General features: G+C 41.3%; 1 protein-coding gene across 1 annotated transcript in view; it reads right to left on the reverse strand.

The window, feature by feature from the left end:
- Positions 1-6,917, reverse strand: part of PIG-T (phosphatidylinositol glycan anchor biosynthesis class T) — a 31,526-nt gene extending 24,609 nt beyond the window's left edge. The window contains exons 1-3 of the mRNA XM_080273866.1: positions 6,697-6,917; positions 2,360-2,540; positions 1,818-1,949 (exon numbers count right to left, since the gene is read on the reverse strand). Of these exons, the coding sequence (XP_080129992.1) occupies positions 1,818-1,949; positions 2,360-2,540; positions 6,697-6,895 (512 nt within the window). The 5' untranslated portion in view covers positions 6,896-6,917. The remainder of the gene's footprint in view (positions 1-1,817; positions 1,950-2,359; positions 2,541-6,696) is intronic.
- Positions 6,918-12,504: the final 5,587 nt, after the last annotated feature.

Here is a 12,504-nt window from a genome sequence, read left to right on the forward strand (position 1 = left end):
CACTCTCCATCCTCTCCATATGGCCAAACCAACTCAATGTATTTCTCCTAACAATTTCTATCACATCCACATCCACACAACAATGGTTCTTCACTTCCTCATTTGTCAGTCTGTTTCTCCATATAACTCCACATGCGCCTCTCAAATAACTCACATCCACTGCTCTCACTCTTGACTTGTGTCCTTCCAATAAGGTCCAAGCTTCACTTTCATACGTTAATGTTGGTCTCACAATACTATCATGCAGCAATTTTTTACTTCCATGCTCACTTCCCTACTTATTACTGCTTTCAAAGAACCAGCAACCTTTCTTCCTAGTTGTAGCTACCCATTCAAGCACTTCATCCTCTAAACTTCCATTCTTACTTACACACTACAAAAGTAGTTAAATGCACCCACACCTTCCAATTACTCTCTATCCAATGACAATGTGCATTTACTGACTTCATTTCTCTCAAAGACTATAACTTTACTCTTCCCTACGTTCACTTTTAGATGCTGTTTCTTACACACTCTTCCGAACTCATTCACCAACCCTTGCAGGTCCCCTTCGCCTTCACTAACAATACAGTATCATTTGCAAACAAAACGGGAATTAAACACAGGAGGATTTGGCAACAATACCATAACAACATGAATAAAACAATGGAGGAGCATATTATTCAAATGAGAATGATTACAGTAAACAGGAAGAAACAATAACTATGGTAAGTCCAATTCAAGGAAGTCTCGTATGAATTTATGGAAGCACAAACAATATAAATGGTAACTGGAAGGCAATGTTAAAGGCGAATGCCATAATATAAATACTGTATTTAAGACATAACCACAGAAACAACATGATGAGATACAAAAGTAGAGAGTGCAGAGATCAAAATAATGAAGTGGTTGTGGTAATGTTAAAAATACATAAAATAATGCAAACTTGCATGGAGATACACGTGACAGTAGTCTCTCTCTCACTCTGGCAGTCTTTGAAACAATTTTATAGTGCAGGTATTTACAACTTCATTTAGTTCTTTTAGTCACAGAGCTTGTGCTCTGCAGCTAGGAATTCTGAGTGTTTGAATGAATAGTGAAGAGATGTGTAGTCTAGGTTTGGAGCACTTTGTCAATACCTACTTATTTTCCTGCCTTCTCAACCGTATCTTCAGCATACATAATCACAGTCATCTTAATACTAATTCCCATCTAAAAGACAGGGTGAGTTAGAATCTAGAAACAAAGAAAGAGAGAAACAGCATAAAAGTATATCAAAGAATAAATAAATAAATACCTTATTTCCATCTATTTCTCTTTAAACAAGCAGTGGTCAATTAATGTCTAAGATGAGTGAAAGAAAACAGCTATTTTTATTGACAAACTTTTAAGTGATGCACAAGCTTCTGTACTAAGGGTGTGGAAAGAAAAATTAGTCTCATTTCCAAGCAATAATAATCATGAGCAACTTGGTGAAAAAAGGAACCAATTTATCCGTAACTAAACAACAGAACTTTTAAGTGAACCTACCTTAACTCTTTCAATATGATGATTTTTTTTTTTTTTTTTCATCTTGCTCCTGTGAGATTATTATAGCTATTTATCTTACAAAAGATATCTTACAGTGATGAGTAGAAAGACTCCATCAACCCCTTCAGTACCTGATTGTTCTTTTATAATTCATTCTTCCTGTCAGATAATTTTGCTAGGCTTAAAAGAAACCTCTTGTAGTGGAGAAATTAAGAATGGATGGGATATCTTAGAATTTAGTTTGGCTGCCACCACACAGTGTTATTCTGGTGAAAGAAGTTAAATAAAGGTGTTCTTAGTACACTCACCAATCATCAGCCAATCCTTGTGGGCGGTAACTGAGTTCTGGGGAGACAGTGTTGGTGGAGTCTATGAAGTTAAGTGAGGCACACACCAAGCCACTCAGAGCATTCACCAGATCACGCCATGACTGATCCAAGCTGAAACACCAAATACAGGTATTACCGGTACACTATACTGTATTACACAACTAGGTAAACTATGTACTGTACAGGCTTATATCACTGGACAAGTAAATAATAATATGATTCTGTGGTAGGTTCTGAGTTACCAACAACTGGGAATGAAACCTGTACTGTATCATGCACCTTCCTTACTACTGTAGCTTATTTTGCTAAAAGTAATACAGTGTGCCTACCATGGAGAAAAATCACTATGGTCTAGCTACTCATTAATGGCTGTTCACTTGGAAGTTGACAATGAACACTCAGAATATTACTGTACAGTCTTAAAATTTCACTACAAGCTACGGTACTGGTACTGTACTAATTCACAGACTATTAACCATTGCTGTAAACTTAAACCTACTGTACTAAACTCCTGGACTCACTCATCATTGGTGGGGTTAAACCACACCCAGAGTTGAGCTCCTGGTGGAGCATCAAACACTGGGTAACCCCACTTGCGGTGACGCCAAAGGCCCTGTGTCAGGCTCAGGTGAAGTTCTCGTACGTGATACCGTTCAATTATTTCTCCAAGAGCTCGTGGGAAAAGGTCATAGTGGAAAAATTCTGTAATGGAAGGAAGAAAGGTGTTGAAATGGATGATATCCATGCTAAATTCTCTTTTTGACCATCAACTTTTTCACAGGTTAACATGATATGGATTTTGAAACTTAAACTCATAAAATATGAGCAAAATATAATGTACTGTACAATACTGTACTGATGTATGGAACAAACTAAAAAACGCTCACAGATGTAAATGTAGAGGTACTGGAGTTATACTGATAAGAAGAGATTCTTATTTTTTATAACTAGTAGCTAACACTAGAACTGGGAATACACACAACATGAAAGAAAAACCTACTACCAGTAGCAGAAATAAAAATACTGTATTATAGCTAGCCTACTGTCAGTGTACACAAAACTGAATCCAACTGCAGAATGCTATGGTACCAGGTAAGAATAAAATATAAAGACATTTTTTAAGGACACCATACTACAACTAGAAGTTAGAACAGTAAGATGTGAACATGGAAGGTAAGAATATGGTAAAAATAGGGTAAGCAGTGATTGATGGCTTAACCCTTTCAATACGATGAAGACTTCATAATTTTACTCTAGCTATTGCCAAGCAATCTGGTTTATCCCTGAAGAGACTCCCATATTGAATGACTTGAAATGACTGGGCAATCGTAACCCTCCTAAGCCTACAACTTCTTTGAGGAAGAGTAAGAAGAAGCTAATGTTAAATTACACCAAAAAGTTAGATATAGAATAATGAGGATTGAAGGCAGTGAGAAGAAAGCTAAAGTTGCCCACCATTATGGACTCAACGAGGTACAGTAATTATTTATCAGAAAGGCACAGCCATTCCACGTAGGCTATACGGTAGCTAACAAATTCACAATCTCAGACAGTTAACTGCTGAACTGTGACTGCAAGAAGCGAGTGTACAAAACAAAATAGCTATACCGGTACCTATCTTGGGGTATTTAAGGAGGCGGGCAAGTCGCCCGTGGCAGTGTTTACAAACTACAGTATTTCTCAAACTGGCCACGTTGTTTACAAACCACTGCTCCGACTGAACACATCAGTGTATCATGCATTCTAAATCCTAATTTATAGCTTTCAGGGGTAATTTTACAAAAATGCCCAGTAGCTATGGTAATCCTGGAATAATAATAATTACCGTAACCTGTGGAAGACTCATTTCAACATAAAATAAGCTAGCTAAAGAATTAATCTCAGTGAACAGACAACACGGAGGTAACTGAGGGTGACTACGACATCGCTTCTGTTGGCTCCACTCTGGACTTGGAAGGGTTCTTGAGGGAAGTTGATGAGAAGGAGGCAGCACTGAGAGGCAGCATGAGGCAGCTGCACACTCGCCTCATGCTGAGAGGCCGTAGTCTGCCTTAAGCCTCTGAACCCCTCTCTCCTCCCCAGGCCATTCAAGCAATGTCATTAAATCAGATTCAGATAAAAATCTTAAGATATTGTTCATTCTCATTAAATATGCTTTACTACAGCAATTTCCTTTCCAGATTGTTAATGTTCACTGGCGACCAGTTTGATGAAGGTTTAGGCCTAAGGAGGGCAACTTTTCCGAGATGACAGGGAATTTTCCCCATAAGATTAGTTATTTCTACCTGGCAGAGTTCTCAAATTGTGGCATGTGCTCAGTCTCATAAAGACATGATTTAGGAGATTCCACTGAAAAAAGTAGGGCAGTGGATGTTGAAGTGGCCCTTATGAGAGAGGGCAGCATTTGGAAACATCCTGTACTGCTGTTTGCAGATGATACTGTACTGTTAAGTGAAGATGAAGGGGAACTGCAAGGCTTTGATGAATGAGTCTGGGAAAGTGTGTAACAAATGGAATCTAAAGGTGAATGTAAGGAAGAGTAAAGTTATGGTCTTTGAGAGAAATGAAGTCACTGAATGTACAGTGAGGTTGGATGATGAGGAAATGGAAACTTTGAGTGCATTTAAGTACCCGGTACCGTACTTGGGTAGTGTGATGCGTAAGGATGGAAGTTTGGAGGGTGAAGTGCTCGAATGGGTACAACAAGGAAGAAAGGTTGCTGGGTTTTTTAAAGCAGTGACAAGAAATGGGGAAGTGAGCGTGGACGTAAAAAGTCGCTGCAGATAGTACAGTAAAAGTCCTCCAATCCGACCACCAATAATCCAAATATCCCAATAATTCAAAATTGTCAAGGCAAATTTTTCAAATTTTTCTAGGCTTTATCTAAGGATTTATATGGTTTGGACTTGCCCTTGGACTTGGATGTACCTGCCTAAAACTATTCAGCGACGCTTCTATACATTTCCGGTGAGTAAAACAATACCGTAATCCATATCATCTGAAGTGTTTATTTAATGATCTTGCACATATTTCTAATGTTTTCAGAGGTCCCTCCCAATAGCCTTAAAAAACCAGTAGTCCAGAAGACCCTCAGTCCCTTGCCATTCGGATTACAGGACTTTTAGTGTAGTGTGATACCAACTCTAATGTATGGAAGTGAACCTTGGTCTTTGTTGGAAGGGCACAAGCCAAGAGTGAGAGCAGTGGAAATGAGTTATTTGAAAGGAGCATGTGGAATTACATGGAAAGACTCATTAACAAATGAAGAACTGAGGGATGGTTGTGGTAGAGTTAGGAGAAATACACTGAGGTGGATGGAGGGTGAGAGATTAATGAGGAGAGTGTATGTGAGTGAGGTGGAGGGGGGGGAGAGGGAGGGGGAGGCTGAGGGTGAGATGGAGGGATGGAGTGGAGAGATATATGAGAGAGAGGGGTATGAGCTGGGAGGAGGGCAGTGAAACAATGAGGGGCAGGGCAACATGGAGGTGATTTGTTTGTGGCCACCCCTTACAGGATTAAGGCATCTGACAATATATAGATAGATGGACAGATCCTGACTGCATGTACACTAACCCTCAAGCTACTCCTTACCTTCTACTGTATGCACTTACCAGCAAGGACCTAACATAACTGTGAATGCCTTCATGGCTAACACTGAGGAGAAAGGTACAGTTCTGGCCTCTTCAGCCACCTTAGCACATCCAAGGATACGGGATGTACTTATGACAAAGAGATCTTTTGAAATGGGCTCCTCTGTTGGGGTGGGTTGTGTGAGGGCATACCGGTACTTGATCTGACAACGGTCCTTTATTGGTTAGTTTCAAGTTGAATGGGCACTGTTGATTAAGGGCTGTCACTCATTAATGAAGGGGTAGCCCCAGGTCGGCTCAGCATCTCTAGGAAGACTGTCAGGTGGCAGCATCAACAGAGCGCATAACAAGGTGAAGGGTAAACGCAGTGATAGTGGAAATTATTTATATCACACTGAGGTGGTTTGGCCATGTGGAGAGGATGGAGGGTGAAAGACTGACGAAGAGAGTGTATGTGAGTGAGGTGGAGGGGGGAAGTGGGAGGGGGAGGCCGAGGATGAGGTGGAGGGATGGGGTGGAGAGGTATATGAGAGAGGGGGGTGTGAGTTGGGAGCAGGGCAGTGAAATGGCGGGGGTCAGGTCGACTTGGAGGCGATTTGTTTGTGGCCACCCCAAACGGGATTGAGGCGTCTGGCAATAGATAGATAGATAGAGACGAAACTGAAACCACCATAAGGACCCATTTGTGGTGGAAACACCTTAGAGAAACCTAATATGTACACACAACATTGCAGAACACAGTGAAATAGTGAGGCAAAGCTAAACTAAATGGTATTATACCAGCAGAACTAAGAAAACAAGCAACAACCACCAGTGCAAAAGAAACATCTATCTACCTACTGCCAGAAGCCATAATCCCATAAGGGGTGGTCGTTTGAGTTAGTTGTGTTACAGAGAGGGGTACTAACCCTCTGCCAACCGACCTGTTGACACATAAGAAACACATATGGGTTAGCTATACGGCTACCACTCAGCGCTGTAAATGGTTTCCTAGCTTAGGCTACAGGAAACCATTTGGCTTGTCGCTCAATGTACTGCTACCTAAAAAAGAAAGAAGAGGGTAACAAAAAGTGACAGGAAAAATGGGAGAGGCAGACACAGAAAAAGAATTATAAAGGTGAAGGAAGAAGGAGGCTGCACTATGGTACATCAAGTGAGTGGATGATAGTCACCACCACCTACCACCAATGAGAAACATATATACAGTAATTATTATATAATGCTTAACAACACACTAAAACAGGATAATCAACTGTAATGCAACATACCAAAGTCTTTGTACTGCATGATGGACTCGCTGATTTCTGGTGAGGTCCAGGTGGTAACAAACTCGAAGTGCGAGTAAACATGTCCAGTGACCAAAGGTCTGATTAGCAGTTCCTCTGTGAATGTATTACTGGACTGGCTACCTTTCCCTACACTCCATAACACTGCCAGAAGTACAGCAGTCACAGCACAGTGATGCATGACTGCTCGCGGTGACCAAAGTTTTCTCACGGAAAAGAACTACAACAATGACTACGAGCAAGAAGGAGGGACTGGAAATATCCTTGGCATTCCTTCCATTACCGTAGTCTATATTTTTTAACACACTAAGTCCTCAAAACGGTCAATCCAAAGGGCACTTCTTTGGAACTTCATGAAACCACCTAAACTTCGAGTTCGATTTGTTTTGATTCGACCACTGCCTGGTGACATTGCCGAAATAATATACTACTTTCTTGACTAAATATACCTCCAACTGTATTTTCAAATTAAATTTTTGCAAAATGTAATGTCACGAGTGTTTGTATACTTAAAATAAAAATAAAAGCCGAATATTTACCAACAGTAATAACTTCATTGCTTTCGCGCTAAATTTTCAAAAGATCATCTTTCGCTGGATATCATTACTGCTGTATCTTACGCAATTTTCAGCCTTAATGTTGTACTAATAGCTTCAAAATGCTGACTGTAATGAACTAGATGCCAACTACAGTCAGTCATTAGCAAGTTCTAAATTAATGTTCTTTCCATTGATTTTTTTTTTTTTTTTTCTGGAACGGGGGACATGGGAAACTTTCGTAGTTTCCTTTCCTAGTCCTTCCTGAAAAAGAAAAAATAAGCTTCAGTAACGACAGATAATTGAAAGTACTGTGTATTCGTCCCAAACTGATGCAAATTAGCCAAGTGAGTGTACAGAGCATTTAGTTTAAGTGCCTTTGGACATATTCTTACATAAACCCCTTCACCACAATTGCCATTCTTATTTTATTCATTGTCTAAGAACCATTTTATTCAAATTAGGAATTACTTGTCGGAAGAGAAGGGGTTAGGTACTGTCTTCAGCTGCTTAGGTCTAGTATAGAGATATCTCAGCTGGGGAAAAAGGAAGTTTGGTGGCAACAACAATAAAATAAAAAATTTGTTCTCAGGCTGTAAGAGCTAAAATTTTGATTATATTAGCTGGCCAGGCTTTAGATGTTAATTAAGAGGTTAGAGGCTAATTAAAGTAATATGAAGTACAACTTTGTTAGAAAATGAAATATATTAAGTCTAAACCACTAGTCAGTGTTAGATATTAAAAACATCCAGAGATGTATTCAGCCAGAGCTTTGAGAAGCCTGAGACTCAGAATGAGTTGAGTGTTGTGTGTGTGCACCAGTCCACCACTTGCCAAGGAAGGAAAGAATAATGAAGAAGTATCACCAAGTCATAATGTAGCTGTGTGGCACTGTAGGAGTAGAGAGAAAATAAAGGTCGGAATAAACATGGAAATATCAAGAAGAGAGGTAGGGGAGAAGAGCAGAAGAGGACAGCAAGGAAAGAAATGGATATACTGGCGTTCCCTCGAGCTAGACCCTGTATCGGATCATATAGCCTCGCTAGGTTACAGAAGCGCGCTACCACTCCTGGCACGGCAGCCCTGGGTGAGGCTCAAACTCGCAATCCCCCGATTACGAGCTTGATGCTCCACCACTGAACCACTGTGCCTCCCGAAAGGAGAGAAAGACTGGAGACAAAAAGGTCCTTTTAGTCACCTCTTACATTAAGCTGGGATATTGGGAGGGTATTCTTCCCCCCCCCCCTAGGGTGCATCACTTGCCATGACACAGGGCATATATGAGCTTCAGGAATTAAGGGATTATTTCCCCAAGCTAGACCTAGATAGATCATGTAGCCCTGCTAGGGTTATAGGAAAGCGGTACCCCTCCCAGCAAAGGCAGCCAACTGGGCACGGCTCAAACTCTTGACCATGCAATCTAGAGTCACACACTTTACCACTGAGCTACCCCACTCCCCAGATGAGCTTCAGAAAACTTTTCATGCCTTCAGCTACTGTGATGAGTGCACACTGAGCTCTCTCAGTGTGAGTGCATAATGCCTTTGGCTCTGGTTTACCTTCTTGCATTTTCCCTTAATATACAGTAGTATATTTTTAGTGCCATGACCTGAAAACGATATAATACTCAATTATTTCCATTCTCCATTTCCTCTCACACATATCAATTTGGTCTTTCTGTTCCTCATATATGGTGGATGGATGCAGAAACACTGATTACATCTATCTATCTATTGCCAGACACCATAATCCCATAAGGGGTGGCCATTTGACTTTGAGTTATTGGTTTTACGGGGAGGGGCACTAACCCTCCACCAACCCACTTGTTGACACGTAGGGAGAACTGATTACTATTCAGTTTATTACTATGCTCAAAACCTTGTATGAAATTAAAGAGAATGGGAGAACCACTTCAGCCTCATCATCCTCAGCCTGACTTTACTGACAGAGGTCAGTAGAGTCTCGCTAATGGTTGACCTCCTCAAGGTCCTATCCTTCGTCAGAGGTGAAGTTTGGGGCACTGCGGTTTGGCCCTGGCTCAGCTGGAAGGCACTGCTTGTGGCCCCACTGCATGTTCCACAGCCAATGATACAGCTTCCATTATTTGCTGTGTTGCCCAGATGTAAAAGAGAGCCTGGCTCCTCTCATACCTTGGTTGTGGTACAACCATGGTGCCTTTGGCTCTGCCTCTCTGATGGACACCTACATTCTTTCCTTCTTGACTCACAAATGTGCGAGCAAGCAGTCAGAACTAAGGAAAGAGGGTGAAGAAAGGCACATGAGACCCTGGCACAGAGTCACCAAACGGTGCTCGGTTGTCTGTGCTAAAAGCCTACTTGACCCAATATGAAGTGCACAATTGTGAAAGGTAGGCCCTGACTGAAGTGGGCCTCATGTGGTGTAGGTGCAAGTGGTACAATAGTACATTGTGCCTTGGCACCCCTAGGAATGTATTCAACCATACCTTCATGTTGGCTGATCCTGTTTGACTGGTGGTAGGTTATATACATGTTCTTGCCTCAGGCATTCCAGTGTAACCTTGTCTCTCACTGGGCATTGCAGTATGGTACATCCTTACCTCACCTCAGGCATTGCAGTATGCTATTTTTTTCACCTCAGACCTTGCAGAGAGACCTTGTATGCCTCACACACTGTAAGGTGTCATTGTCCCAGACACTGTGGTGTGTCTCTGTCTTGCCCCAGGCATTGTGGTGTGTCTTTGTCTTGCTCCAGGCATTGTGGGATATCCTTGTCTCACCATGGCGATTATGGGGTGTTCTTGTCTCATGTTAGGTATTGTGGGGTGTCTTGCCTCACCTCGGGCATTGTGAGATGCCCTTGTCTTGCCTTGATTGTTCCATGTAACAGGAAGCATGGAAGTATTTGAGCACAATATCATCCCCAGGAAAGAGAGAGAATAAGCCATTTTCAGACTGGCAGATCACAGTCCCATTAGGCTAATCTTCAAACTAGTCATTATGCCCCTCAGAATACTAGCAACTTCTCCAGTTTATCACCTCCCAGTTATCTTTTACAATCAATGCACTAAAATCCTGCCATGCTTACAAAACACAGTTCACATATATCTAGTTATCCCCCTCTTCAAGCAATTTCCTATCCATGTGGTCTGAACTTCGATGGATCACCCTGTTTCTTCATTATCTGTCTGTCTTAACAACACATGTTCTTGTTGTGTGTTCTGCATTTCACTACCATAAATCAATGTTTGGTTCCCCTCCCCCATGCAACTGTATACAGTGCATATCCATCATCAATCATTACCTTCAGTGTACAGTACTAACATTTTTCTTTTTAGTTAAATTACTCACAATCCCGTATTAGCTACACTGGTACCATGAATACCCAAGGCCAAATCATCCACTATCAGATGTAGGGGACTGAAGGCTAGATGACTAGTCAACTCCCATTAGTTAGCTTCCATGATCAAAACACTTTCAGTCAGCTCTTGGGGATTCAACCTAAGTCCTTGGCAAGGCAGTCATTTTAACTGGGACATTCTACCAGCTCAACCATCATTTACCACATGGCCAAACCACCTCCATGTATTTCTCCTAACACTTTCTATCACATCCACATCCACACCACAATGCTCCTTCATTTCCTCATTTGTCAGGATGTCTGTCCATGTGACAGCACATGCTCCTCTCAAATAACTCATTTCCACTGCTTTCACTCAATGCTTGTGTCCCTCCAACAAGGTCCAAGTTTCACTTCCATATGTTAGGGTTGGTATCCCAATACTGCCATGCAGTGACTTTTTTTACTTCCATGCTCACTTCCCTGTTTCTAATCACTGCTTTCAAAGAACCAGCAACCTTTCTTCCTTGTTATACCCTTTCAAGCACTTCACCCTCCAAACCTCCATCCTTACTCATCACACTACCCAAACTCAAATGCACTCACATTTTCCAATTCATCCAACCTCACTGTACATTCAGTGACTTCTTTTCTCTCAAAGACTATAACCTTACTCTTCCTTACATTCAACTTTAGATTCCGTTTGTTACACACTCTTTTAAACTCATTTATCAAGCCTTGCAGTTCCCCTTTGTCTTCACTTAACAACACAGTATCATCTGCAAACAACAATACAGGATGTTTCCAAATGCTGCCCTCTCTCATTAGGGCCAATCCAACATCCACTGCCCTATCTCGTACCTCTTTCGTAACCCCATCCATACATAGATTGAACAACCATGGAGACGTGACACATCCTTCTTTCAATCCAACATTCAGATAGAAATATTCATGCAGCTCACTATCCACACGCACTGCAGCCTTAGCACCCTCATACATACTCCTCATGGCATTCAACAACTTCCCATTTACTGTATATATTCATAATATTTTCCACATTCCTTGTCTGTCCACTGTCATATGTTTTCTCCAAATCCATGAAGGCCACATACAACTTCTTTCCCTCCTCTAGAAACTTTTCCATTAAAGACCTAAGGATGAATACCGTATATGATCAACCCATCTCTTGCCTTCCTAAAACCTCCCTGTTATTCTCCAACAAATTCCTGTTATTTCCCTAACATTGCCAATAAGTATCCTACCATATACTTTTCATATTACACCCAGAAGACAAATGTCCCTATGATTACCACACATTTCTGTTTCCCCCTTTCCTTTGTACAGGGGAATAATTACACCTGACTTCCAATCCTCTGGGCCTCTACCTTCCTTCCAGGCCAATCTGCACATCTTGTAGCCTATATCCATTCTACTACTGTGCTATCACTACCCCATGCTTCATCATTTCACCACACACTTCATCAATTCCTGAGGCTTTCCCCATTTTGACTTTCATCATTGCTTCCACTGTTTCTTCCCTACTGAACTCTTCCTCACTTCTCACCACCCTCCTTCTCCCATCCATTCCCCAATCACTTATACTCACATTACTTTCATTCTGTGTGTTTAACAGTTTCTTAAAGTGCTCTCTCCAACTGTTCACTTCTTCTCCCTCCTCCACTATCAATCTACCATTTTTATCCTTCACTTTCCAACTAACTTCTTTATCGCCCTGCCTAACTCTCTTTACCTCATTCCAGAACATTTTCTTACATTCCCTCCAGTTTACACTAAAATTCCTTCCAAATTCCTCATCCACTCTTACTCTTTTCACCTCTCACTTCCTCTCTACATATAACTCACTTCCGTCTCTCAATTTCCTCCATGCCTCTGCCTCCCATCCACTCATTATATACTTTTTTCTTTTGCACCACAT

This window comes from Coenobita brevimanus, chromosome 6 (genome assembly GCF_032717465.1).
Source record: "Coenobita brevimanus isolate Jiangsu-jjx chromosome 6, ASM3271746v2, whole genome shotgun sequence".
Classification (NCBI taxonomy): Eukaryota; Metazoa; Arthropoda; class Malacostraca; order Decapoda; family Coenobitidae; genus Coenobita; species Coenobita brevimanus.